Raw genomic sequence first — 25194 nt, forward strand, 5'->3', positions numbered from 1 at the left:
TATATGTGTTAGCGACCTTGCCAGTTGCTTTCGCGAGCGACTGAGCATCGTAAAGTGAGAGGAAACCGGCGCGAAGGGGTGGACACTCAATGGGTTTCGATGAGACGCGTTCGTCGTCCAAATCCATTCCGCTGGCTGTGTGACGTCAATCCGCTTACTAAGTTGAATGATTCCTGCCAAACAAAATTAGCGCTCATGTCACGATGAACCAAAAGATGCTTTTTGTGGGATAATAGTATGTACAAATGCATAAATCGTAGCCAAGATCGTCGAGTACGGAGAAGTAGAGAAAACTGTACAATGATCTAGTCGCGAGCAGCCAAAGTGATCTTGAGAGGAAGCTGCTCTCCTTTCAGCTCCTCTCCTTCAAGTGTCGGAAGCATAACCAAGCACGCCTCACGTCGAAGTCGCTGAATATCCGGAGACGGGGCCAGCTCAAAGTTACTGATGATTTCGACCGTCAATGACAAGACCTCGTAGAGCGCAAAGCGCCATCCGATGCAGGTCCTTATTCCGCCTGCGAAGGTCAACCTAGGCACCGAGTTTAATGCGAGAAACCAATAGAAAAACTCCGAGATACTTACAGATTGCCGTAGACGCCCAAGGTTGGTCCCTTCTTTTCTCTGTCGCTCAGCCAACGCTCGGGGTTGTATTCATGAGCGTCTTCTCCGAACACTTCTTGATTCCTAGGGATTGAATTAGCCTAATGCAGGAAGCTCGGATAAAGGACGTGTTTCGTCTTACCTGTTGTAGGCCGCGATGGACAGAATAATCTTCGTTCCTTTAGGAATCGGCAGCTTATTGGTGAGTTCACCATCTGGCCCCACAATGGGCTTGGAAAGAGGGAGAACGTCGTCTCGAGCAGCTTGGCGATAGTTCTGATACAGAGCCGGATGGAATCTCATCGATTCCTAGAAAGAAAGGTGTTAGCCGTCGGCTCTGTGCTGTTTGGTGTACCTTTCCGGGAGAACCACGGACCTTGATCACGGCATGAAGGTACGTCATGTTATCGAGGTCAGTCGCGGTGAAATCTGAACCTCCGCGGGCACGGATAGCTCGCTCAGTATCACGGATTTCTTTGCGAAGTTTTTCTTGAACTTCTGGGTGACGAGCGAGTTCGAGCAGCACCCAGCATAGCGTGGTCGCACTAGTTTCATGCCCAGCTAGCAAAATGGTTCTATATTGCCAAAAGGGTGGGTGTTTTCAACGAGATTAGACTTCTCCAATGAAGAAATGATCCGCTGCGTACCTCATCTGGGCGTATATCTCTTCCTCGGTCAATCTCGTCTCCGCATTCTCGGACGCATTTGCCTTCACTGAGAGTGGTTGCTCGTTAGCGATTCCGGCTCGAGACACAGTTGATCAAGGGTAGATCGCACCTAAGAGGGACAAAATATCCTTGTTTCCTTTTCCTTGCAATAACGCTTCTGCCTTGGAGTTGACGAGCTCCTTCGCCACTGCATTCGCGAGCTTCGCGGTGTGTCTGGCATGAACCAAGTTCCTCTTCCTGGAAAACCTTGACATCAATTGAAGATACCACAACGGCATCACGGTCTGCATGAAAATGGCAGAAGTCGAAGGCGATCCTAACGTATCAGACCTGAAGAACGGACGGATTAGAGTAGAGTCGAAGGCGATGTTTCACCGACAGGTGACTAGTAGGCTACTTACATTAAACCGAGGTATGCTTCCATGAATTCATTCTCTTGGTTCGCAAGGGCACCAAAGTGGTAATCAAAGGCGGCTTGTCAAGAAGAAGACGTCAGTTAATTGTTATCTGACGTCGAAGTCTTTGCCCACCTTCACCAATGGAGTCCATGGTTGTACGAGACAGCCAGTTAGCCACGTTCAGTACCGCCGACTGGTCGGCAGAACTGGCGAGGATGTCAGACCACTGTGCTGTCAGCTGCGATACCGCTTAGTTTCTTCGGATACAGGGTGCAAAGTGAACTACCTCTGCGCCGACCCTTCGGAAAATAGGGACGTAGGACTTGGACTCGGGAACTGAAAAGCGTTGAAGTTGAGAATGCGGTCATTTTGCGACCAAGAGTACCACACCGACATACCCCCAAAGCCCGGAAGCATGACCTTACGCTGACGCTTGTGGATCTCGCCTGAGTAATGATTAAAAACTACTAATCCAAAGTCTGATGAAACATACCATCTGCCCAAAGCAGTCCTCGTCCCATCAGAACACGAGAAATTTCAGTCCGCTCAGGCCACTTCGGATACGCGTAACCTGACGGATTGTGAGACATGTACGTTCTGTCTCGAGGCACGATTGTCATACCTGAGGTATGGATGATGTATTGTAAAGCCTTGGGGTCGGAGATGAACAGCCGGTCCTCCTGTGGGATGGGAGTTGAACGACATGTGTACGCCATGACGTTGAGAACATACCCCCAACGCGCCCTTGACGCGAACGACGTCCCCGAACTCTCGTTGGTACTTGAAATCCGGGACACCGGCCTGACTTTGGAACAATTCACGTAAGTTGCCTGTGCAGCGAGGTGATGCGTTAGTCCATCTAGACCCATTGTAGACAATAGACTGGAGGCGAGTGACTGACCCAACCAAAAAGACTCGGGTTCAGGCCCTGGAACGTGTGCGATCGAGATTCTCGTAACACGACGGTAGAGCTTGTAGAAGAGATAGACGACCGACGAGCCCAAGGCCGCGAGGATAGACTAGTATGCTGGGCATAAACATCGAGAAAGGAGGACAGAGATAATAACATACGTTGTAAACACTCATATCGCGGACGAGCCAAACGGGAGAGAATCTGAGAGGGATGATTGTAGAGTTAGGCATCTTGAATGGTCATGAAGGGTCGTATATAGGTCGTGTCGGCGAAGAGGTGAATAGAACGATAGCTATATAGGAAGGGAAGGTTAGGAAGAGGAGCCCAAATTGTTCTCGTGGTATTTCACCGCAGGCAGCGGGCCACACCGTTTAAATACATCATGCGTTCCATGTGACTTGTGGAAGATGGGGAGCATGCCCTGATACCTCATCGCCAGATCGAAGTTCTTTGGACAGGTTGAAGAGAGGGATCCCTGCGACGATCAAGAAAGGTATGGGGAAGTGGACACTTATTTTGGTCATAGATTAATGGTTTACCCAAGAAGACCTCCAGAGGCATGTTTTCTGAGAGTACAGCGCCGGCAAGTAGAAGGGCTTTAAACGGGAACAGCAACCGCTCCTTGATATTGCGGAAGATATATTTATCCAGGAAACCAGGGTGTAGCACCACCATTACTGGAGGATGAAGTAACAGTTTGACGAGAAGGGAGATGAAGCCGAACACGAGGATAAAGAGGGCTGAATGGTCAATAGCCATGCCATTTGGTGACCAAGAATGACAAGAAAGCGCATAGAAATCGATCACGACCTTTCCAGAATTTTAGAGACGACACGGTGTCCACAGCGTTCGTGCAAAGAGACCGAGTGCAAGAGATGCGGTTCGCGGAGCAGTGAGAAAACGAGCGGCCCCGTCGGATAGGGATAATGAAAGAACACGTGTTCGTCACGTGCAAGTATTGATTCAGAGTACCCGTCTACAGGTTCCGGCGCTTGCTGCTTCTCAGATTCTTCCTTTGCGCTACACAGAGAACAAGGACTTATGCAAGCTTCTGTGGACTCCAAAAACCTCCCTTCTGGTGGCCAAGAAAACCCGAAGGACTGCCTTGCGTGTCGCCTTGTTGGAACAGTTACCTTTCTTGGTTGCGGAAGTTATGCTCTCTGGCAATCGAGACGTGTGGCTCCTGGCACCCCGACGCAGAAACTATTGCTATCGGTCATGGGCGTAGGTCAGGACTGCTAAAGCCCCTCTCAAAAATCACACATCAATTCATCTCTTCCACAAATAGGCTTCTTAGCTGGAGGTGTCATGCGGTGGACAAAAAGTGCGTATAATTCGATTTATTGAACGTGGAATTTGGGCTGACAAGCTGACAGAGTAATCCCGCCATATCCTCGTAATCCACGCCTCCTCACTACATAGAAGATCTCGAGAGACATTATCATGAGTGGTTCGGCTTTAACAACGCGTCGCTTGCTCAGGTATGAGTGAAATTGGCTTTCCTCTTCTCAGCAAATGCGGCCATCCCTGTGAGGCACCAAACCGGTCAGTGCAATTCGCAACACCAAAATTCGCAATCCAACGTACCTTCTTTCTGGTCATTGGTGGCAAACAAACCGTGGAAGATTCTCCTCTCGAATCTCAGGCCTTCTCGGAGGGTCATTTCATAGGCTGTTCGTTTTCAAGCGTTAACAACTCCCAAGATCCCATCGGTCGGCGAAAGTAAATTAGCGTACCTGCGTTGACAACTTCCTTTCCAGCTTGTACCGCGATCTGACTCTTGCTGGCAATTTCCTTTGCCATGGCGAGAGCTTCTTTCACCACTTGACCTTCGCCTTCTCCGACGACGCGGCTCACCATACCCCATCGCTCAGCTTCCTCAGCAGTGATGGTACGGCCCGTGAGGACCAATTCCATCGCTTTGGATTTACCCACAATGTGAGCAAGTCGTTGAGAACCTCCTCCACCTGGGATAACGCCCAAATTAATCTCTGGTTGACCGAACTTGGCAGTGGGGGACGCGAGAATAATGTCGCACATCAATGCGAGTTCACATCCACCACCGAGCTGTATAAAGCCTTCAGCATCCGTTTAATTCGTAGTTTCCTCCATCATTAAACGTACCGCGAATCCGCTGACAGCAGCGATAAGGGGCTTCCTCAAGTTGTTGATCTCAGTCCAGTTCTCCAAAAAGTTACCCTTGTAGACCTCGGAGACTAGATGTTGACATGTCAGAACCGTACCCATGGAACGTCGCGACCAGGCACTTACAAGTCTTGTCCTTCATCTCCTTGATATCAGCTCCAGCTAAGAAACGCGTCTTAGCACCGTCGCTCCGTCACAGAAGCGCGCAGGAACGCACCGGCAAAGGCCCTCTCGGAGCCAGTCAAAACCATAGCAGCAATAGAATCATCTCGGTCAGCTTCGAGCAAAGCCTTGTTGAGTTCCTTGAACAGGGCACTGTTCAGCGCATTAAGAGCCTTTGGCCTGTTGAGGGTTACGAGCAGGACGTTTGGTTCCGGCCGAGAGACGAGGATATTCTCGTATTGAGGTGCAGCTGCTGCCGACTCTGACGACATGAATCTTGCTCGAAGGACAAAGTTGATGTTCTGGCGAGAGTGGGAAGAAGAGAAGCGGGCTCTAAATGGGACAGCGAATGAACCCCGAGCAAAACGAGCGGCCATTGTGACTTTTCTTGGTTTGGGAGATTGCGGTGGTCAAGAAACCCGGGTGACCTCAATCGTTCCTCACGCTTCGCGGGTCAATCGGGTTCCAACGGCCCGCGGTAGCCCAAACACCGTCACTACCCGTGCTTGAATTTCAAAATTCACGTTCATGGTTCCATCAAGTGGGGTGGTACATGTGTATAGCGTCTACTAGAGTAGATTCGTTACATTGAAGAAAGGGAGAATTACGAGCTTTTCGGGATCCCACTGTAACAGCGACGCGTCAGGGAGGCAACATATACGGATAGGGGTACTCACAGTTCCAGAAGTGTAATAGATGTCAGACTTGATCATTTCTTCGACCTTTTCTCGAGTCTCTGCTTTCACTATGAGAAGGGACCCAACGGCTTTGCGTCGGCCTGTTTCGTGCTCTGAACCTGGCTCCGCAAACATTCCCCCAATCACTTCGAGCCCGAGTGATTTACTTTCGGTTCAGACGGGTAAATCGATGAACAAGTCAGAACCAACACTTACAGATCGACTTGTTGAGATAGGGTGCTACGCCGGCGAGATGCTGCTCCCGAACGCTGTAGCGTCTTTCCAAGGCACCTGGGTCTTTGCAATCAGGAGCCCAGACCACGTAAGTATGAAGCTGAGGTTTGGTTTCTGATTCGTTGGACATCTCGGAGAAGCTACGACGCAGACTCGAGTTAGACCGAGGTTAGACAGTTAGGCAGACAGGGGAGCGAATGTAGCGGACTACTCTAGTTTGAGAGAATATATCCAGACGGTTATCGGTTAATTCGGTTACAGTCGGCTGTAGCTTGCGAAAGGGATTACTAATTATTTCCAGAATGTTGCGAGTGCGACCCCTTTGAACGGTTTAGCTTAACGGGAGGTACTTCCACATAGTACAGATGGACGCGCTGCGAATGCACAGGCGTCAAGACTATCATGGTAGTGGCGTCGCAGGTATGAAAGGTGTGATCACGATGTTCTCCTTATCCCACTAGACGCGCAGCGTTTTTGAGAGCGCGAAGTACTGAAGGCGGAAACGACTTACAACGCCTGTCTTGTAGTAGATATCTGACTCAACGATTTCCCTCACTTTGTCGATAGACTCGGCCTCGACTATCATAGTGGATCCAATAATCCTCAGCCTTGGGTCTTCTTCAGTAGGCTGATTCTTGTCGTCCAGCAAGATGCCTCCAAACCCTAAACAAATGTGAGCACAGGACAGATTCGATCGACATAAAGAATGCACTCACGAACAACCTTCGACGCAAGTAGAGGCTGCATCGCCGCCAAGTGTTGCGGTCTCACCGAATACCGTTTCTCCAATGCCCCCTCTCCCTTCCCATCCGGAGCATAGACAAAGAAGGTCTTCAGATCAACATTTGGTGGAGAAGTTGCCAATTCTGATGCCATAGCTACTGTATATTGCTTGGGTTTGATAGCCTGTGGTGTGTGAGTAGTAGAAGAACTTCTGCTCTGAAACGATGAATGAGCTGCTCGAGTGAACTGTTCTACCACTCTATGGGAATGGCCAGAATCGAGAATAAAGGACGCCTTGACTCGCTGGGCGTCGGGCCCTGGTTCATCCTTTATATCGACGGTCTAGCGGACCTGAAGAGAAGGTAGGTGGACTTCTCGCCGGACCGTTCATTCTGACAGTGGCGGAGAAACCTGCGGTGTTTTGTTTTAGGATGGAGGGACTGGTGAAATTGAATCGGTCGATTGATTCGGCACAGTGATAGAGATTGGAAGGACTTCTTGTATGATCGTGCGATAGCTTAAACTAGGGCATAGGAGTCGCGTTTACGAAAGGCAAGATGATAATCTTCTCCGGATCCCACTGGACGAATTGTCAGCGCCAGGTTATGTTGGATGAGTACAATGGGTTACTCACCACTCCGGACGTGTAGTAAATATCTCCTTCAACCATCTTCTTAACTCTGGGGTAGTGGTATTTGGTCAATTGTTCACCCCTCGGTGGAAAAAGTCCTTACTCTTCAAGTGATTCCGCCTCGAAGATGAAGGCAGAACCAACCATCTTCTTCTGAGCTGTCGGGGAGCTAATGGATTCAGGTGTCAACACAGCACCGCCCAATTCTAGGAGCAAGATCAGACAAGGGGGATAACACATCATTCAGGAGTTACTCACTGACAATCCCAGCGATATTTCGCTCATGGGCAACTTCAATATGCTTGGGACGGACGCTCAGCCGCTTCTCGAAGGTGCCTTCCTCAGTCTTGTCCGGAGCATAGACGAGGAACTTGTGTTTCGCGGGGGCTGCTGTCGACATGGCGTGGCGTTGGTGGAGTTGTAAAGACCTAGACAAGGCAAGTCCGCAAGAACGAAACATCGAATCGGCTTTATTGCTTGACGCGCTGGAAAGAAGGCTGACAGTTGCGGCGGCTGCCACCGAAAGGCCCGACCGGGACTGGATCCAGTCCCACACTCGTGAAGCAACAATACTAGGCGTCTCGCGTCAAAATTGCGAGGGGTAGGTCAGGTAGGGTTTCGGTTGGAGCATGGATAATTTTGTGGTGGCTGAGGGACAAATGACCGTGAATGACCAGAACTGAGTCTCGACGCGTCAGGATATGGACGCGCTCCAAAAGGAGAGATTGACATCGCGGCGTAGTATGTTTTCGATCATACAATCAACAACTGTGGCCCGGTCTTATAGGACCATGTTAATCTTTGAGGCTTTCTCCATCCCCCTGCAGTTCTGAAGCCACAGCACCCTCATCGCCATGCAAACGACCGCAAACTCCTCCTCCGACGCCCTAATGGGTACCCCTATCGACGAATCCAACGCCTGCTTTCACCCAGACTTCTCTGACCCCGATGGCGATGTCGTACTGGCCTCGAGAAACTGCAAGATGATGTTCCGGACGCATTCTTACACGTTGAAAACTACGTCTGGGTTCTTCAGGAGCATGTTCAGTTTGCCAGGGTGGGTGTCTACAAGTCGACAGCAGTTCCACCCCTAGCACCGCGATTCTGACTTCTTCCCCATCGCAGGCGAAAATGCTCGGAGGTGATTTACACCAACGAGGAGACGGATGTTCTAGAGCATCTCCTGAGGATGGTCTGTGGGCTGCCTGTTCTGCCGCTGGACCCAACCTTGGTCGAACCAATATTGCACGCCGCGGAAACGTACGATATGCCTGGCCCTATGTCTATAGTGCGCTTGGGAGTCAAGAGCAGCCCCCTCTCAGACGATCCTCTGAGAATGTATGTCATTTGCAGTCGCTATGGCTGGGAGTCCGAGATGAAGTACTTCTCGACCCGGACCTTGACATACAACCTGCATGACCCAACCCACTTTGAGACGTTGCAAAGTCTTTCATCGACCGCACTGCTCAAACTCTTTGCGCTGCACCGTGGGCGGCGAGAAAGGTGCGCTCATTGCTCAGCTTGCATCATGTTTCGTCCCCGCGCTCACGATGATATCCCCTATGTTGTAGTTTGCGGAAACGTCTGAACGATCCACCGTTTGTCTCTGGGGGAGCGGCTGTTTGCATACAGTGCCAAGGGCGGATCGAGTACCAGACGTGGCGTGAACTCAAGTACAGGATAATCCTGGAGATCGATGAGCGGCCACTTGGCGATACTATTCTTCCTGGCCTGGCCGAGTGGCCAGAGGCAAATGCTTGCTGGCAAGCTGTCTGCCCGAACATTACGTGCCATCGCAGGCTCTACGACAAAGCTGAATCGTTCAGGGTAATACGAGACTGTATTGAGCGACTTCCGGACACAGTTTGATGCTGGGCCATTCTTGATCTATCATTCTATGGACCTTTCTCTTCTTACTTCCTATAAGTTATTCATCAATTATATACCCTGTATTCATAAGTAGTCATCTCAGTGTCGGCTTTTGTATGTAGTCTTGGTTCGCCACCCCTAAAGTCATCACGTGGGCGTTTCGCTTTGGCGGTGGAGGCTTTAAGTGGGTGCGATTTAAATGGACCGCTTTTCGAAACCGTTCGTCAACAACGCCAGGGCAATCTTGAACCGTTTTTCTTCATCTTGGACAGAGAACGAATGCCAGTAACTCGCTCTGGAGGAACCTCCAAAACGTTGCGTACAGCATCGCAAACAATACCGAAACAGAAAAGAAAAGCCTCGAGTTCAACTAATGCCTCCGAAATCACCAACCTTGAACCCGTTGCCTCAAGTTCAATGGCAAGCTCGAGCCTTCTGGAGTCGCCAGGAAATCCCTTTGCACCCACCGGTATGAGCAGGGCACCCACTAGACGACCGCCTAGGCAGCCTATCGTCTCCCACCACGAAGTTATCGAGATCTCGTCCGATGACGATGAACCTCCGCCACCACCACGGCGCACATCTGTGGCACCGTCGAGCTCGACAGTCGCAGAGCTGCGGAAGCAAGTTAGGAGGCTGAAAGATGTGCGTCCGCCCCCCACTCTTCCAAGCGCCTTTGACCGAACCCGCCATAGGAAAAAGAACAGCTCAAGCGCAAGGTTCAGACATTACACGATGATCTGGAGAGCACTGTCCAGAAGATCCGGTGTCTGGAGACGCAAAGTAATGAAGGGAGAGATAAGGTTGTACTGGTGGGTACTAGCCTCCAACCGCTTTATTCCACCTTCATAGCCGTCATCCCTTTTCCTGCAGCCTTACGATGACCTCGAAGATATCATTTCTTGCAATATCTGTACAAACACTATGTTTGTACCGTACATGTACGAAAGGACCAGCCATCTTCGTCCCCAAGCATCAAGACTCATTAATTTTTTCCCTCTTTAACCAGCCTTTCTGGATGTGGACACACATTCTGCCAGAAGTGTCTGATAGAATGGTTCGACGCGACGTTGCGCAACTTTCTCAACGCCAATCCTCATTACAACCCCAACCAACCCCTCGGACCACACCTCGCTGCATTGCTTCAGCAACCTCAGTTGCTGATGAATCCCGCAGCCGCCGCCTTCATCGCTGCCCACTCACCACCGCAGCCACAGTATAATTGCCCGGAATGCCGAGCCCCAGTCAAATCCGCTCCGACGGAGAATTTTGGGATGAAGTCCCTAGTACAGATGGTCGCCAACGCTCGAAAGGAGGCCATCCCACCGCCACCCGCTCGCCCGAGGGCGAGCGTATGGGAAGGTTTCTTCCCTCGGCGAACTTGACCAAATTTAGCTCAATTCGCAACATCTGGTCTTATCATGTCGTCTGTCTTTTCGCCACCACCATGCCCTTTACTTGATTCGGCGTTTTCCATTTCCGTTCTCGCCAGTACACATTAACAGCGCATGATCTCTACATGCTCATTACTGTAGTCTACAGATTGTGAACTACCTATCCAACCCAATTACAATACATCCAATAAATAATGTGTAAAACAGTTGCTGCTATAATACAGTTGAAAAGCAAGAATGCATTAAGGGAATGAAAAGAATGCAAAGCAAAGATTAGACAGACAAAGTGGTATGAAAGACATCACCGCTTCCTGGTGCTCGCCCTCGTTTTGCCTGCAGTGGTCTTCGAACCCACAGTCTTTCCAGCAGGGGCTTTACCCGCTCGAACTCGCTTTCCTGGGGCAGGTCTCGTTGGCCCCTCTATGATCTGAATCTCGTCATCGTCACTGTCAGCCTTACGTTTGGTGGTGCTCCCTCTCCGGGACCCAAGGCCAGACGGTCCAGTGCTATCGACATCCATCGCATCGCTAATAGTCGAAGTCGATAGCCTGGACATTTGGCCAGGACTGTGCTGCATCCGCTTGGAGGAACCGGATCCTTGAGCAGCTGAGGAACGAGATACGACCGAGGATGCTGGCGATGCTCTTGACGGAGGCTCCATCTTGCCAGCAATAACCGGCTGTAACGACCCCGCACTAGTTTCCAAGCCAGCAAGGGGTTGTTTCAGGGCGATGTCCAAGTCAGTCTCGACACTTGTCCTCGTCTCCCTGAAGTCGCGCGCGAAGATGCTTTCCTCAGAAAGACCGTCTTCGAAAATGCGAAGTTCATGCAGCATGTTGACGGAATCTTGGGCGAGATTGCGGACGATACTGTCGCCTGTCATACGAGCCGCAAAGGTTTCCAGGGAAAGCGAGCCGGAATTCTTGACGGTACATTTATTCTGGAAGAGTGTGCGCTCGTCTTCTATACCTTGCAAGTCTGGAGTCAAGTTTTCCACCCATTCCCAAGGGCGGTTGATGACTGGACCACCGGCTGAGTAATGACCCTGAGAATCGCGATGAGCGGTAGAGAGATTGGCTATGGTGGATGGTATGGGGTTGCGAGCAATTAACGTGAGGATCTGTTGGCGGTATTGTGCAGGAAGATCGGCCGGTAGCGATGATGGCGGGGTATCTGGATAATGCTTGAAAGGATCATAGGCTGGTGCTTTGGGATCGGGTGCCATTTCTAGGCGTTGGTTAGTACGAGGTGGTCGCAACCTGGTCGCAATGCCCTCACCATCATAAATAAATATCAGGGTATCAGTCAAGATTGGGAATATCGTTTCGTCGATGTGCGAACCACTTCCAAAGTGCTGGGGCATACCATTAGCAACTTTCGGTGCGACACCATTACTTACTCACCATCGCTAGTCGGAATAAGGCAGTGGCAAGAGATTGCCCAACCTCCTTCATAGCAAGGGTCCAGCTGATATCCCGGAAGTTCAGGACAAATTGAAGCAGCCGGATGAGGAGGATTAAGTTGGACTTGTGGTTGTGGTCTTGGGCTGACCTCTCTTCACTCGTCAGCGAACGCTCGAGATATGTGATCTTCGAGTGAAGAAGCCGGAGGAATTCTTCTTGTAGCGCAGGATCCAGAGCGAGGAGATTCACTGACTGGTCACGGAAAGGCGCGGTGACATGGATGAGGATGCGTAGTAACTCTCCCAGTCGCATGAGGGAGGTAGCAAAACAGTTTTCGTCCCCTTGAGAATCAGAGAGCATGTCCTTCATGAACTTCAGCCCTGCTTTGATAAACTGTAAAGAAAACAGATTGCTTTCATTACACCATTCAAAGAGAGCCTGGGCGTCGCTTACCTTCGTGGCAACGGTCGGGTCTGCTCCTTTGGCCATCTCTCCGACGTAATAGGCTTCCTCAGCAGTCTTTGTATGCTGGAAGAGCATCAGGGTCAACTTGTCCAAGTTGCTGCTGGCGAATGCGTGGGTGTTCTCTTGGCCCAAAGCGCGACCCAGTTGCTTGACTTGGAACTGCATCTGGATCGTGGTAGCAACCAATTTCCACGGGCTCAGTAGAGATGACACTTCGGGCCAGTCGTCGATATCGCCATCTAAGCAAAGGTTAGACGCGAATGTTGTGAATATGCAGCGAGAATTACCCTCTGTAGAGTCCCATAGAATCATCCTCAAGCCTGCCACCGCTTCCTTCCGGAGAGATTCCACGCTGGTGTCCATCAGGTAAGGAGATGTTTCGAACGCCTCCCGAATGACATCGAGGTTTCGATATGCCCCTTGGCGGAACCTGCGGTCCTGGCACAGATGTCGACGCAGCGTTGAAAGTTCGGCACGAAGTTCTTGAGGTAGTTGCTCCATACTTTCGATGTAAATCAAAAGAGGGATCATCTCCACCAACTTCGAGAAATGAGGTTCGTAATAGACTGTTCGCCGCCTCGTTCGAAGTTTCTGGATGTCGAAAATGTCCCGAGGGAAGGTACCGTCTCTTGAAGCTGTATCTTGCAGAAGAAGCTTTTGGAAGAGGACGCGCGCTGAGGTTAGATATGCGATAAGAGGGGAGTCGACGTTGATGGTCGAGGAAGCAACAAGTTGCCATGCCGGGTAAACCAAACCAGCGAGAACCGTCGTGGTCTTCAAGGCACCCTGTATGATGAGGAATAGTAACAAAGACTCAAGCAAAGCCCAAGCTTGCGGCTGCAGGAAGGGCATCTCATTCCTACCGGCCGTTTCGAGCCAGCGGCAGATGTACCCATCCAATCCGGTTGGGAGGTGTTGGTCCACCTTCATCAAGAAGCTGGCATAGCGCAGGCCAATAGCTTCCAGATCTTGACCAGTCGGGTTCGAGGCAACCACATTCGATAACGCGCTCAGAGTATTTTCCCAAACCTTGGCAGCCCAGTCTTGAGACGTCCGATATTTAATCCATAAACTGTTGGCCAATGTTGAAGGAGCTTCAGGGTTGGGATCACGAGCGAGGGCATAAACTTCGGGAAGCACTGGAGGCACTTGGTCAGGGTGTTGCGTCACCGGATGTAAAGCCTAAAGCCAGAGTGGATGTGTTAGAGTGAGTACGAAAGGTTCTTGTGACTTGTGATGACTGACCAGGATGAACGCGTCCATGTCAGCCATGATTTCCTGACGCGACGCTTCCGAGAGGTGTCGCTGACCATCAAATTCCAAGAGAGTAGAAAGGAGAAGTCGAGACTGAAGGCCTTGAGCTTTCCATCTATGATAAGTGTCGTGTAATGCGGTCACGATCTTTGGAGTAGCATCCATACAAGTCCAAATCGTGGAATATCTCTGGAAAGTGTCAACAACGCAGGTGATCGAATCTATCTCTGCGGCATGAAGGAGCATGCAGAGTGTGATCTACGAGAAAAATGTACTCAGTTACAAACCTGTCAGTGATGCATTACAAACGTACCTCCAGGATTGAGTTGAAACATTTGGCAAAATCCATCAACTCGACGCAAATGTAGTAGGCCCTCACTAAGTGAGAACACTCCGGAGAACTAGATGTTGTCAGCACTACCCGCAGAGACGTACACCACACGTACCTGGAGACAGCTTTCTGGAAAGATGGGAGCAACCATTGTCTAAAGGTTCGCACTTGTTCGTATCGCGAAGCTGCCATGAGAGAACTGCAATCATTGAGGAGAGCAGCTGTGGATGCCCATTGCTTAGGCGTGGAATCTGTGGCGATTGTTAGGAATCGCAAGACAGATTACGTTGGTGAGACTCACTACCAAACAACTCTGGCAAGATCGAGCGAATTTCCCTCCGTATCTCCTTCTCAATGCGATCCTCTGGTGTTTCTCTTGCACGAACACCATAAAGGGTTACTTTACGTTGGTAGATCAAAGATGGGGTGGAGTTGAACAAGGGTATCCAACTGAGAAAGTGTCTATGTCGAGAAGGATTTGGCTGTCAAGGGGTCAGTCGCACAGGAAACACGGAAAAAGGGGGGTAGATGACAGACCTCGCTATATGACAAACCAGGTTCCCCTCTTGCGATAAGCCGCTGGATATAATTTGGATAGGAGAACAATTCAAGCTTAACAAGCTTCCCATAGAGCAGCGCGACTGTTTGAATGTTCCCAACTTCTCCCGCAACCTCAGAGGTATCGAGCCATGTAAAAAGATGGTCCTGGAGTATAGCATGTGGATGCTGCGATCCACGACGTGTTGCTCGTTCAGAAGCGCGATTACACCAATGCTGGAGGAGCGTGACGACGGCTAGCGGCCTGTGATCGCCATATTGCAGAGGAGTGACACTCCACGTCAGAAGCATATCCAACTTCTCTGCAAAAGAACTTCCAGTGCCATCATGGTCGAAATAGGAGACGGTCGACAATTGCGATTCGCGCGAAAGCGAGTTCAGAAACTGTACGGAAACTGGGTTGGCGAAGCTTTTGCGATGGAACAGACTACAATACCTTGACATGGGAGACAGCTGCGCTCAGTTTCGCTGACACTTTAGCAGGCGAGTTTCGAAATGAGAGGGCTTCATTCCGCTTGCGGACATCAGCGATGTTGCAACGAAGAGCTTCTTGAAGCTGCTGGGTGCTTCCATCCAGTAGGCGATCGCGGGACTGTGGCGGCGCGTCTAGCAGGTTGTTCGCCATGATCATGTCTATCAGCGACGCGTGGGTTGCCCATAAACGTGGGCCAATGAATACGTCCGACATGGTCAGACAAAGTTTCTGCGTTAGCGTTAGTAGCTGCCGATGTTCAACAGGGAAGCTGTAATCCAACCTGAAGAAGAATTTTCAGCAACCCTTCCGTGTGTATAAGCACCTCCTGAGCAGATGCGTTGCTGATCTGTGGGTATGATCCATGTTAGGTGATAAAGCAAATCTGTCGAGTGACGAAACCCCTCACCTCGGCGAGTTTGGTCAAGCAAGCTTCCGCCAGCGGTCTTGCAAGGGCCCGAATAGTCAACATATCATCCAAATACTCGTCGACGAGCCGAGTGACAAAGCCAGCCTGAGCGAGGTTGCAAATGGCCATCTGCTGAACGAGCCAAACCAGGAAGGTCTTGCGATCGACTAAGCCTTCTCGGTAGAAGGTTCGGAGTAGCTTTAGGCTATACAGGACATCAGACACAGTCACATCGCAGACGTCAGAAATTCAGTCGCTTACGAGTATGCGAAACGGGATATCCATCGTTCCCGGGATTCCGGCTCAGAAAGCACACCCTTGAAGGTCTGTTTGATGTTTAGACCCGGTCGAGGTGCACTAGGGAGTGCAATCTCATACAGTTGTTTCTTCAGGTATCCAGTCACAACATTTGCCCACTCTATGCTGTACTGTGTGGGATTGTATGAGGGTTTGTTCCTCAATCCTGCCTAGGACGATTCAATGAATATTCGCCACGGGCTAAATGAGGCATACATACTGTCTCATTGGCACCGAATACTCGGAGCACCCAGACAGCCCTCGGGATAGCAACGTCATGGGACTGCAGCAGATCCAGTAAATCGTGCCCTTTGGCGCCATGTGGAACACTCTTTCCCAGCTTGTGAAGCGGTACTTCGGGATTGGCCAAATCGGCGAACCACGCTTGTCGTTTTGCATCGTTGAGAGTAACCCTCGTAGGCATTCGAAAAGAGGAAGGGCTAGAGGGAGAGACAAATATTAAGCCAGCAGAATCTCCAGGGAAGTACAACCGACGCACGGTATGGGAGATGTTCGCTCAGCTCGCCGAACGAAAACCTCGTTCATTAACTCTTCCAACTTGGACAGGGTGTCGTTATTCCTCAGTTTCTCATTTATCATGGACTGTGCGCTGAAAGTCTCAACCTGTTGATATTGTGCATTAACTTCCTGCGGCTATCTCGTGCAACAGCAACCCACCGAAACTGGCTGTGGCAATAAGAAGCCATTCTTGATGTTTGAGGCTGAGAGAACATCTTCATCTTGACCAGGTCGAGGGGGATAGAAGGCAGGGTAACCTTGTGCGAGAGCAAGGTCAATCGACTTGAAAGGCCATAAACCGTTGCATAACGTACCAAGATCAGCCGTTCCATGGATCGTTGGAAGCCATACGGGTGGCTGGGACTTGTAGACCGGCAATGCTGGCGTTGAACGGCGTTCATCTTTCTTTTCGCGCATCGCGAGGCGCAAGTGAGACGCTCATGCGTCGTTGTGGTTGGTAGAGAAAGAGTTGGGTTAAGGACACTGCAACTTCAAAATCCGTGGAGGACAGCAAGAAGCGCCGCTCGGTTTGCCTGTTTGGGAACCACTGCGATCGGCCGGCTTCGAGGCCCGACCTCACCGGGATTGGCTTGGCATAGTGCAGGGGCGAGAGGCGCGGCGCGCTAAAGCCCTTTTGGAAACAAACCTCCATCATGCGCCCGTCCATGGCATACAGTCGCGTCTCGTATCTCCCGTCTTCCGTATCATCCGCGGCAGCGGTGGCCAAACTAGCAGAAAAGAAGAAGGAATTCGATGCTGTTTCTGCTCTGGAGCGAGCCAGTACCCAGTACTTGGAACGAATAATGGAGTTGGCTGATGATTGTGAAGTAATGGCAGATGCTGGCCAAGGTGAGCTCTATCGTTGCACGCGGTGCTAAAGAAACCGTCGCGTAACCTCCGTCAGTACATGGTCAGGTTCTTGCTCAATGGCCGAAAATGTTCGAGATTTTGAGTCAATTCCGTGAGTGGCTATTACTATCAACCACCATCATCTCTCTCATGTTTTTAGCAGTGTCTGCAAGACAGCAGCTGCAGGAAGAAGGTGCAACAGAAACCTCTATCATGGGAGAGCGGCTCGTGAGACTACCCATCGAAGAGTTAAAGGCGAATTCTACATCTTCATGACGCTCACGAGCCGGGCAAAGAAACGCGAACTGTTGTGCATAGCACGTTGTAATGTATACAAGAAACGCCGACTACAGTAATAGGCTTTATCATAATAGATTGTGATGTAAAAACGTTAAATCAAGCAGAACTGGAGACCATCCGGTGCTTAGGCATCATGGCCACCAGCCCATTCTTCATCTGGAGGATTGCGGCGAACCTCCACAACACCATGCTCGTCCATGAAGGCGCCGACATCGCTGGCATCTACTCCCGCAGAACGCAAGTCTTTCGCCAAAACTTCACTGAGACCCAGGGGATCTTTGGGAATCCAGATCCATGCTTGCTCTTGGTATGTCGAAGGGTGGTCGAAGGCGTGGTCATCAGCAGCCTCTTCATCCGAATCGTCAGAGTCGTCGGACATTGTTACGCGCGGCGCTGGCGCGTCGAAGACAACTTTGGGTTTATTATCGGATCTGTTTGACCTATTAGAATGGTTTGAGTGTTGTGAATGGGTTGAGTCGTTGGTTTTCTGGCGTTGCAGTTCGCCACCCATGTGCCTTTCAAGCATTTCCAGGGATGTAACCGCCGCCATTTCCGCTGCACCGTCCGCGAGCGGCGCCTTGGCACTATCGTCGGACGACCTGCCCTTGATCTCCTCAACGGTCTTCTTGACTCGCCGCCGGACGCTTCTGATTCCTGCACCAGAGGTCAGCGAATCCAAGAGGCCCACCGATAGTTCCACTCACTTGAACGACTGAACAAGTCAAGTTCCTCTTCGTTGTCTTCAGGAAGCATAGTTCCCGTACGTCTCCTCTTCTCCTTCTCGAACTTCTTCGCCATCTTCTTGGTCGCCAGTGACATTGGCAAGTAATGAATCAAGTCTTGGGGAAAGGCAAGTTAGAACCAAATGTCGGTGAGGGATTGGGTCATTGGGGACGTACGGTCAAAGGAATTCGACATAAAGAGCTGAGCGACCGCCGTGAGTCCCAAAAGGACCAGCATAAATATGGCCTTTACAACAGCCCCTGCTCCCTCGTCTGGGGCACGCATAAAGAAGAGGGCGGCCAGACAGATATGCTCAATGTAAAGGCCAACGACTGTGATGAAATAAGTGAGAAAATATGAGGGTGATAAGGGAGGCACTGACAGAGATTTCCAACAGCCATCGGGAAATACATTCCACCGGTCTCCGTCTCGTCAGGTTGATCAAAGACTTGCACAAAAACTGGACAACCATATGAGACGTTCTCGCTCAAAAAACCGAAACCCAGATTACTCACGGAACTTCCAGGCGATGTAGAACATGCCAAAGCCTATAATCAATGTCAAACACAATCGAGGGTCCAAGGTAGCCTGCAACGTACTGAGCAAAGCCAAAAGGTTGATCAAGGGGGACAACACGCTGTAGGCGAAGGCGATGGTAGCCAGCAGTGACAGCCGAGGCAAAACTACGCCAAAATCAGCCTAGAGACGAATTCAAGTAGTTAAATGCAATTCGCAGCCACGATGGGGAGAATGTACCCACGGCTGGCATCATGAAGGTCACAGCATAAGCCTGTCGTGGGGTTCGTCCCAAGAACCACTTGCGAACGTAGTGAAGGATCAAAGGCACAAACTGAGCGAGTGCGTTACCGGCACCAGCCAATCCCTGGGTAACTAACGGAATCCCGTCAACATTTGTCGTCCAATGGTGCCTCTCGTCACATACCCATGTAGGTCAGGAAGAAGACAGAGGCACCGGGGAGTTCTTTGGCGAGTTCGGTCACTGTCTTCGTAGGATTCTGGATGATCTAAGGGCACAGGAGTAAGGACACCATATTGCAATAGAAGGACATGTGACACACCTGGCCAATTGCTACAAGTAATCATGCTGGTTAGAGACGGCTCAAGCACAACAGCCAGGAAACCTACCATTGGTAAGACCGGATGTCAACGTCACGACGAGGAAACCATGGCTGATATTGAGTTAGTATCTGAATCGTGAGCTCGCGCAACAAGACATACATTAAGAGGAAGAAGTAGAAGCGCTTGTAGACGCTGACGGAAATCAGAGAATATCGGGCGATGCACTCATACCACGCGAGTGCTAGAAAAGACTGTAAGCGGGTCTCGAGGAGGTGCCACAGTGGAACCGACCTTGGAGGATGAATGGAAGAAGGGCGAACAGAACGGCCAAGAGACCGGGAGGGAGGACACCCTCGATGAGACCGCGGACAACGTCGGGCACTGTCCGGTGTTAGTTTCGTTGCGGGACTCATACACATTTCCGTTCAACTCACGGTCGCAAACCCATGCCAACCACCTATTGCAAGATTCAGTACGCTCCCTTGCCAGAATTGGGTCGAAACTCACTTGACGTCAGTGCAAAGCTCTCCCAGGTTACTCAGGGTACCAATGAAGGACACAGGGAAAGTCCAGGCAATGATCAAGCCAACAGTAGCCATCCAAGATGTGATATATCGCCCTTTCATCTCGAGAGCGCCATCATCCAGGTTGTTCCACACAATATCCTTGGGATGTGCATCCATCCATTTGTCTACCATTTTTAAAGGCTAAGATATCCGGTCGTAAGCGATCACAAGGCCAACAAGCACGAGACAAGTCACTTCACCTCGTGGTAGCTAACGCATTGGGCAAGGATATGTGCACCCATCTGAAGATTGCATCGAATGAAGGCACTTCCGAGGAACTTACGCTCCGAGTTGTCTTTGCGTAGTTCGGCGATGCTGACATTAATTTTCGCAATCTCTTCCTGTCCATAATGGGTCAACCGCGGGGCTTCATCTGCAAGCGCGAAGTTCGAAGGCTGACCTTGCACCAGTTGATGGTGTCTACCTTGGTCCCCACAAGTCGAAGGAGACCGGTTCTATGCATAGGACGCTTGTGAGGAGGGACCAAATCCTGAAGCAATTCTATCGAAGGTTCAGGTTTCGCCAACTCGGTCGGGTTGTGTTCAACATCCCTCGGCTTCTTTCTCTGGGCCTTAGCGTGGGCCTTGACCCGCTTCCTCCACGCCTTAGTCGCTTGCTTCAGCAATGCAGACTCAGCGGCTTCCAGTAGCTCGCATAGCTCTTGCCGCCTTTCGAACAGCTCGTTTAGGGTCTTCGTATCACGGTACAGCCAGACCCTGTCAACTCCTCCGGGTACAAAACTTGCAAAAGTTTTAATGTCTTGCTCGTTCCCCAGTTCTTCTGGGATAGAGGTGATGAGAACAGTACGAGACTGAGCCAGCTTAGAGTGCGACGGGCTGAGAAGGAATTGGTGACGGAGTTGAACGAAGTGGTGCATCTCTCGATGGATCATGTAGACCACGAATGCTGGCAAAGGTTGTTAGAATTGCTGACTGCCATTCACACGGCGAATTCTTACCGGTGAGCACATAGACCACTATGACATGGGCAGCGAAGCGGTGTTGGTCGCGAGGGTCCACAATACTGAGAACTGCGGTGAGGAAGCGCGTTGGGGTGGTACAGGGCGATTTGGTTGCTTACTTGCTCCATGATATCCTCTCTACCCCGGTAAGGGTGCTCTGGATGTTGACTGCGTCGGCGGGGATGATGACAAGAAAGGTCACGATGGTGAAAGCGAGAAAAATCCAGACAAGGAGCTTGATGAAGCGCAAAAACATATATCTGTAGTCAAAACCATCGTCAGGATCTATTGAAAGGGGCTATGGAGCCGATCCTTACGCGTCAAGTCCGTTCTTCTGAATCTATATGATCGTCAGCGACGTGGTCATCTAATTCGCGCAAAGAAACGCACAATCTCTTTCGTCGGTGACCTCAGCAGTGCGGGGAACCATCTCCAGAGACCTCCAGGTAACTCATCGGCTCGTTTACTGAACACGGGGTATCAGTCGCTAAAATTAGACCACGGGAGACGCGACATACTCTGGCGGTGGCAGATACGCGCGTGGGCTGTAAACTCTCCAAAGTTTGGTCTTGAGGATCAGGAAAACGCCAACTTCAGCAGCCAAAAGACCAGCATTGACTGCGAGAGCAGTTACAAACGCAGTTGTCGAGTTGCTTTGGGAGGCTTTCTGTCGGTCGATTGTGGCCATCGATCCCTGAGTGCCTCCACGCCGGCGGAATCAACAACGACAGGAACAAGTTGCAATGGGTAAATGACAGGGGGTAAAATGAGCGGACGGATTAGGAGCTCGTTGAAACTCTGAAGTGGAAGAACAAATAAAAGGTCAATTGCTCCCTTGCATCATGGAGGCGTGCCTCTTTGTGGCCACCACGTAGCCAATCCGACGTCGAGGCTGCGGTGCGAATTTGATCGCTCGCCCACACAAGCCTCTTGTTGACGTGATGCCCAGTCAGAAAGGGTAAATGCATACTATTTTAGAATCTGTTAAGTACATGAAATTGCCAATGGTGTCGAACCGAGTCTGTCATGAAGACCAGCAGATCCATAGGCACCAATGCCTTATCGATCAAGATGAAATAAAAAAGCAACGGTACTCTTGTAGACACAGATAGGGCGGTCCTCCTTCCGGGTGTTCTTCGGACACCAGGCTGTGAAAGTCTCTTGGCCCTAAGCCCCAGCCGCCGCCAATTTCTTCTGCTCCTTTAACATAGCAATACGCTAACAGGGAGAAATCAGACAAAGTATGAGGTATACAATGAAGGCACACTCACCTGTCTCCGTTCTTCCTTACGTCTCGCCATCTCAGCCGCTTTCTCTTCCTTGGTCATTGGTGTGCTGCTACCTGTGCTACTCACGCTTGGCGTCGGTGGAGCAGATGGCTTTGCGCTTGGGGCTTCCACCCATTCTCCTTGTGAGTCCCAAGCTTGGTCCGGCGTCATAGACCTCGACGTAACCCCCGAGGGTGCTCTAGCCGAGGTTGGTATCCGAGGCGATGAAGACCTGTGTAACGACGAAGGACGTGGAGCCTTGACTTTCAGTTGTGTGACAGGGGCGGGTGTTGCAGGAGTCGAGGGAGCTTCTACTGGAGGAGCTTGAGCAGTCTCAAAGGCACCTTGGATATCGATTAGTGATATTCTGATTAGGGATCCCGAACACATACTCCAGTCATCGTCGTCTGCATTAACATCCATCAAGTCCCCGCCCCATGAAGAAGCGGTCTCACTGGCCGCAAACTCTTCCGCGAGTTGGTCCCCCAGGTTAAAGGCAGAGTTCGGAGATTTCATCCCCCCCAGTTGAAGTGGTTTGGCTTTCGTCGACGAGCTGGACGGGGTTTGCGATAAGGCGGGTCGTGTAGCCAATGGAACAGGTGGCTTAGCGGTGAGGGCGGGTGAATCAAGCGGATTCGAAGTGGTGTCAATGGTTGTCTGCATGTCCGATGCTGCAAGCTATACGCAAAGTGAGAGGACTGCACTTAGTGACATTGTTGCACCCACCTGTTTGCCCAAGGAGGTGATGGCCCAACCAGCTAGAGTCGTCGCTGCACCAGCAGCCGAGTTAATAATGGCCGTTGAGGAAGTTGTGTTCAGTTCAGGAAGATTGGGAGGACCGTCTGTATTAGCCGTCTCGGGCTGGGAGAGCATGTCAACATACATATAGGAGTGTTATTCTCGGGCGACTGACCAGTGTAGCCGCATGGGCCTCAAGCTTTTTGACATACAGATCCAGTGTCTTGAACGCCTGGTCTCTCACAACCCTATCCAGGCAGTCAGAAGCGGGATCAAACATGAAGTGTGGGCAACAGACTTCTCCCTATCGATTAAGGCAAAGGACATGTTCGGAATGACCTTCGTTGCCAGATCTTCGATCTCAAAGCAGTCGATGGTGGCCGTAAATGCCATGAGAGCCGCGACACGAGCATGGACAAATGAGTCCTTTAGGGCACGCGAGAAGGCAGGTACAAGAACCTTTTTCTTCGTGTTATATCCCAAGGTCGGACCCAACCTTCCAAGCAAAATACAAGTATTGGTCCTAATGGATGGTTCAGGGTCAACCTGCATCTTTGCAAGCAGTCGAAGCAAATCGTTATTCAGGATACGCTCCGTAAGCTATACTCCGTCGTTAGTTCTTTTCTGCTAATCGGGAAGACCTCGAGCCGACCTTGGGAGCAAAGGAGCTGATAGACCTGACTGTAGCTTCGCGGATAACCGCTACAGTATCAGCGAAACCAGTTTGCTAGAAAGCGGTCAGAAGGGGCGCCTGTAGGCCGCTTGGGAATTCCATACCAAGTGGGGGAAAATCTTGTCTGAGACGGTCTTCTTGTCCAGTTTATCGATGTACTGAGGGAGGTGGTCAAGCAATGCCATTCTTGTTCCGCGGTCAGGACTGCTGTACAGCTTCACAATAGGGTCAACGATCGTCTTTGTGTACTCCTCTGGAGAAACGTTGGCTCCAAATTGAAGGACCAACGGAAGTATTGCGGCTGCAGATGCACCGCCGAATTCCAGCGCCGAGAGAAGGGAAGGGAGTATTTTTTTTGAGGCAAGTTCCTGGGGGAACGATGCTGCTGATTCGTTGAGTGTTCTGTACTGCCATAAGTGGCCGTTCGAGTGTCGAAATATACTGAGCGCTTACCGAAGGAACGTTGCCTTCTCCGATTCACTGGCGATTGCAAAGTTATCGAGCCCCAGGCATATCTTCACCAGTGGATTGTTGGCAAAGAAGCCTCCGTCTGTCATTCCGACTTCGAGGAAATGCTTCGGGGTAGCTCTTGTGGCTGGGTTGGGAGTCAATAACTTCTTGAAAAGAGGGAATATAGGCAATGGAATTGATCCGCGAGACGACGCCGGCGGAGGCGGGTGCGGTGGTTGGGCTGTCGCCGGAGGCGGATGGCTTGGGTTAAACAAAGTATGCAACAGTAGACCCAGGGCATATGCATCAGCGGCGGCGACATCGTGCCTGCAAGTACTCAGTGACCGAGAGTGATATGTGAAGCTCGTGACTCACTGCTTGAGTGTCGACCATCCGGACTTCTTGACTTCAGGTGGTGCTGTGTTCATAGATCCTGGAAGCAAGGAGGCCGAAGTCTGCAACCGTCAGTCCAAATCAAGTTCACGGTCGAGGCAACTCACATAGAGAACGGCTGCGTCGTCCTTTGGATTGCTCAAGAGTTCGAATCCCCCCAGTTTCCATTCTCCAGACGGTGAAATGAAGATCGCATTGGTATTGAATGCACCGTGAGTGGAGGAGCAAGGGTCATTCAAGAATGTCAATGCTACCTTGATGGTGAAAATCAGGAGTCAAATCGAAGGAGATAGAAGGGGTGACGAACAGACACACGATGCAAGCCCCACAAGAGCCAGTCTTGACGTTCTTGCTCGGTCTTAGTCGACCAAGAGGAAAGAGCAGATTGCAATGGGCGCACTCGTTCCGTCATGATATGGATTGTGGAATCTGTTTCAACGACGTCCATGAATTTCAGAACGTCGGGATGTCGCGTTGTTCGCAGTTTACGGAGGGCATTCTGAGCCAAAGCGCGTGTATTACGTCCACTGAGTTCGTATTCAAATATAGAAACAGGCGATCCGTCGTCCTGAGGGGTGTGATTGTTGAGCAAAAGGTGGAAACCAGATTAATGAGGGGCATACCCGTTTGGTACCATCATAAAGGGTATAGATTGTGTCGAATGTCGCAACTTTAGCACCAAGCGTAAATGGTAAATTGAGACCTGATTTTTGCACCAGCGTCGATACGGCAGCTGAGCCTAACGTCCTCAGGTAGTCCATGGTCGTTCAGGTAGGCCCTGTCAGTCGTGCGATATAGTATGTGGTGATGATCGTAGTATTGCGTTCAATGATTGCGCGACGCTGGGTTCTGCAGAAGATAGAGAGGAATCCTGACGATCGTCCCAGTACCAGATTTACAGTGCTCGTCGCTGTGGTCGAGAGTTACAACGGACTCGAGGCCGTCACCATCATCGTCGGCGTCGTCCGCGGTCTTCCCGAAGTATCGGATCAAGATCACGTGGACCGGCGACAATTGCTTCAGCGGCAGTCAGGGACTGAGCGGCAGGACCATGTCAATCGTCTTGTAC

At 50.8% G+C, this 25194-nt stretch overlaps 12 protein-coding genes across 12 annotated transcripts; 3 read left to right on the forward strand and 9 right to left on the reverse strand.

Moving 5' to 3' along the window:
- Window positions 1-204: 204 nt before the first annotated feature.
- CC1G_02050 (hypothetical protein) lies at window positions 205-2811 on the reverse strand (the record flags this gene model as incomplete). The annotated part of the gene is made up of 15 exons (XM_001830362.2): window positions 205-531; window positions 585-686; window positions 745-911; window positions 979-1177; window positions 1250-1316; window positions 1380-1600; window positions 1672-1744; window positions 1801-1906; window positions 1955-2004; window positions 2067-2114; window positions 2162-2239; window positions 2291-2348; window positions 2401-2498; window positions 2570-2687; window positions 2740-2811. The coding sequence occupies 15 exons, from the start codon at window positions 2809-2811 to the stop codon at window positions 306-308; spliced, it is 1683 nt and encodes a 560-aa protein (XP_001830414.1). The 3' UTR covers window positions 205-305.
- Window positions 2812-3896: 1085 nt separating this feature from the next.
- On the reverse strand, window positions 3897-5285 carry CC1G_02051 (enoyl-CoA hydratase). The gene is made up of 6 exons (XM_001830363.2): window positions 4944-5285; window positions 4853-4888; window positions 4706-4797; window positions 4318-4648; window positions 4169-4252; window positions 3897-4108 (listed from the first exon to the last, which is right to left on the reverse strand). Exons 1-6 carry the CDS (start codon window positions 5263-5265, stop codon window positions 4059-4061), a joined length of 915 nt encoding a protein of 304 aa, XP_001830415.1. The 5' UTR covers window positions 5266-5285; the 3' UTR covers window positions 3897-4058.
- A 172-nt stretch (window positions 5286-5457) lies between these two features.
- On the reverse strand, window positions 5458-5929 carry CC1G_02052 (hypothetical protein; the record flags this gene model as incomplete). The annotated part of the gene is made up of 3 exons (XM_001830364.2): window positions 5458-5514; window positions 5566-5711; window positions 5782-5929. The coding sequence occupies 3 exons, from the start codon at window positions 5927-5929 to the stop codon at window positions 5458-5460; spliced, it is 351 nt and encodes a 116-aa protein (XP_001830416.2).
- A 270-nt stretch (window positions 5930-6199) lies between these two features.
- CC1G_02053 (hypothetical protein) lies at window positions 6200-6675 on the reverse strand (the record flags this gene model as incomplete). The annotated part of the gene is made up of 3 exons (XM_001830365.1): window positions 6200-6256; window positions 6311-6462; window positions 6516-6675. The coding sequence occupies 3 exons, from the start codon at window positions 6673-6675 to the stop codon at window positions 6200-6202; spliced, it is 369 nt and encodes a 122-aa protein (XP_001830417.1).
- A 370-nt stretch (window positions 6676-7045) lies between these two features.
- On the reverse strand, window positions 7046-7553 carry CC1G_02054 (hypothetical protein; the record flags this gene model as incomplete). Its single annotated transcript, XM_001830366.1, has 4 exons — window positions 7046-7102; window positions 7157-7202; window positions 7257-7359; window positions 7412-7553. The coding sequence occupies 4 exons, from the start codon at window positions 7551-7553 to the stop codon at window positions 7046-7048; spliced, it is 348 nt and encodes a 115-aa protein (XP_001830418.1).
- A 454-nt stretch (window positions 7554-8007) lies between these two features.
- CC1G_02055 (hypothetical protein) lies at window positions 8008-9022 on the forward strand (the record flags this gene model as incomplete). Its single annotated transcript, XM_001830367.2, has 3 exons — window positions 8008-8210; window positions 8279-8656; window positions 8725-9022. The coding sequence occupies 3 exons, from the start codon at window positions 8008-8010 to the stop codon at window positions 9020-9022; spliced, it is 879 nt and encodes a 292-aa protein (XP_001830419.2).
- Window positions 9023-9439: 417 nt separating this feature from the next.
- Window positions 9440-10407, forward strand: CC1G_02056 (hypothetical protein; the record flags this gene model as incomplete). The annotated part of the gene is made up of 4 exons (XM_001830368.2): window positions 9440-9667; window positions 9718-9834; window positions 9896-9963; window positions 10032-10407. 4 exons carry the CDS (start codon window positions 9440-9442, stop codon window positions 10405-10407), a joined length of 789 nt encoding a protein of 262 aa, XP_001830420.2.
- Window positions 10408-10717: 310 nt separating this feature from the next.
- On the reverse strand, window positions 10718-15058 carry CC1G_14203 (hypothetical protein; the record flags this gene model as incomplete). The annotated part of the gene is made up of 8 exons (XM_002911624.1): window positions 10718-11770; window positions 11820-12212; window positions 12273-12523; window positions 12572-13466; window positions 14038-14120; window positions 14171-14351; window positions 14407-14854; window positions 14901-15058. 8 exons carry the CDS (start codon window positions 15056-15058, stop codon window positions 10718-10720), a joined length of 3462 nt encoding a protein of 1153 aa, XP_002911670.1.
- A 208-nt stretch (window positions 15059-15266) lies between these two features.
- Window positions 15267-16541, reverse strand: CC1G_14204 (hypothetical protein; the record flags this gene model as incomplete). The annotated part of the gene is made up of 6 exons (XM_002911625.1): window positions 15267-15513; window positions 15570-15775; window positions 15826-16045; window positions 16105-16229; window positions 16284-16381; window positions 16439-16541. 6 exons carry the CDS (start codon window positions 16539-16541, stop codon window positions 15267-15269), a joined length of 999 nt encoding a protein of 332 aa, XP_002911671.1.
- Window positions 16542-16777: 236 nt separating this feature from the next.
- On the forward strand, window positions 16778-17249 carry CC1G_14205 (hypothetical protein; the record flags this gene model as incomplete). Its single annotated transcript, XM_002911626.1, has 3 exons — window positions 16778-16973; window positions 17029-17085; window positions 17137-17249. The coding sequence occupies 3 exons, from the start codon at window positions 16778-16780 to the stop codon at window positions 17247-17249; spliced, it is 366 nt and encodes a 121-aa protein (XP_002911672.1).
- Window positions 17250-17397: 148 nt separating this feature from the next.
- Window positions 17398-21400, reverse strand: CC1G_02058 (DUF221 family protein; the record flags this gene model as incomplete). Its single annotated transcript, XM_001830370.2, has 19 exons — window positions 21122-21400; window positions 20994-21069; window positions 20921-20943; window positions 20723-20863; window positions 20601-20665; window positions 20043-20548; window positions 19926-19983; window positions 19584-19767; window positions 19511-19533; window positions 19368-19457; window positions 19236-19317; window positions 19143-19186; window positions 18757-18887; window positions 18596-18695; window positions 18512-18544; window positions 18379-18456; window positions 18173-18328; window positions 17978-18112; window positions 17398-17927 (listed from the first exon to the last, which is right to left on the reverse strand). Exons 1-19 carry the CDS (start codon window positions 21289-21291, stop codon window positions 17398-17400), a joined length of 2625 nt encoding a protein of 874 aa, XP_001830422.2. The 5' UTR covers window positions 21292-21400.
- Window positions 21401-21770: 370 nt separating this feature from the next.
- Window positions 21771-24886, reverse strand: CC1G_02059 (other/SCY1 protein kinase; the record flags this gene model as incomplete). Its single annotated transcript, XM_001830371.2, has 12 exons — window positions 21771-21821; window positions 21875-22549; window positions 22598-22732; window positions 22785-22857; window positions 22908-23209; window positions 23262-23336; window positions 23387-23684; window positions 23736-24059; window positions 24108-24187; window positions 24233-24375; window positions 24441-24693; window positions 24749-24886. The coding sequence occupies 12 exons, from the start codon at window positions 24884-24886 to the stop codon at window positions 21771-21773; spliced, it is 2547 nt and encodes an 848-aa protein (XP_001830423.2).
- Between the last annotated feature and the right edge of the window lie 308 nt (window positions 24887-25194).

The sequence above is a fragment of the Coprinopsis cinerea genome, assembly GCF_000182895.1.
Source record: "Coprinopsis cinerea okayama7#130 chromosome 3 map unlocalized cont3.3, whole genome shotgun sequence".
Lineage (NCBI taxonomy): Eukaryota > Fungi > Basidiomycota > Agaricomycetes > Agaricales > Psathyrellaceae > Coprinopsis > Coprinopsis cinerea.

Bases quoted from the DNA above. Each gene is read 5' to 3' on its own strand.
- CC1G_02051 (XM_001830363.2), bottom strand. From the start codon at position 5,265: ATGGCCGCTCGTTTTGCTCGGGGTTCATTCGCTGTCCCATTTAGAGCC. The intron at 4,798-4,852 runs GTAAGTGCCTGG...GTCAACATCTAG, and splicing joins GGAGATGAAGGACAAGACTT to TCTCCGAGGTCTACAAGGGT. The intron at 4,253-4,317 runs GTACGCTAATTT...GAAAACGAACAG, and splicing joins AAAGGAAGTTGTCAACGCAG to CCTATGAAATGACCCTCCGA.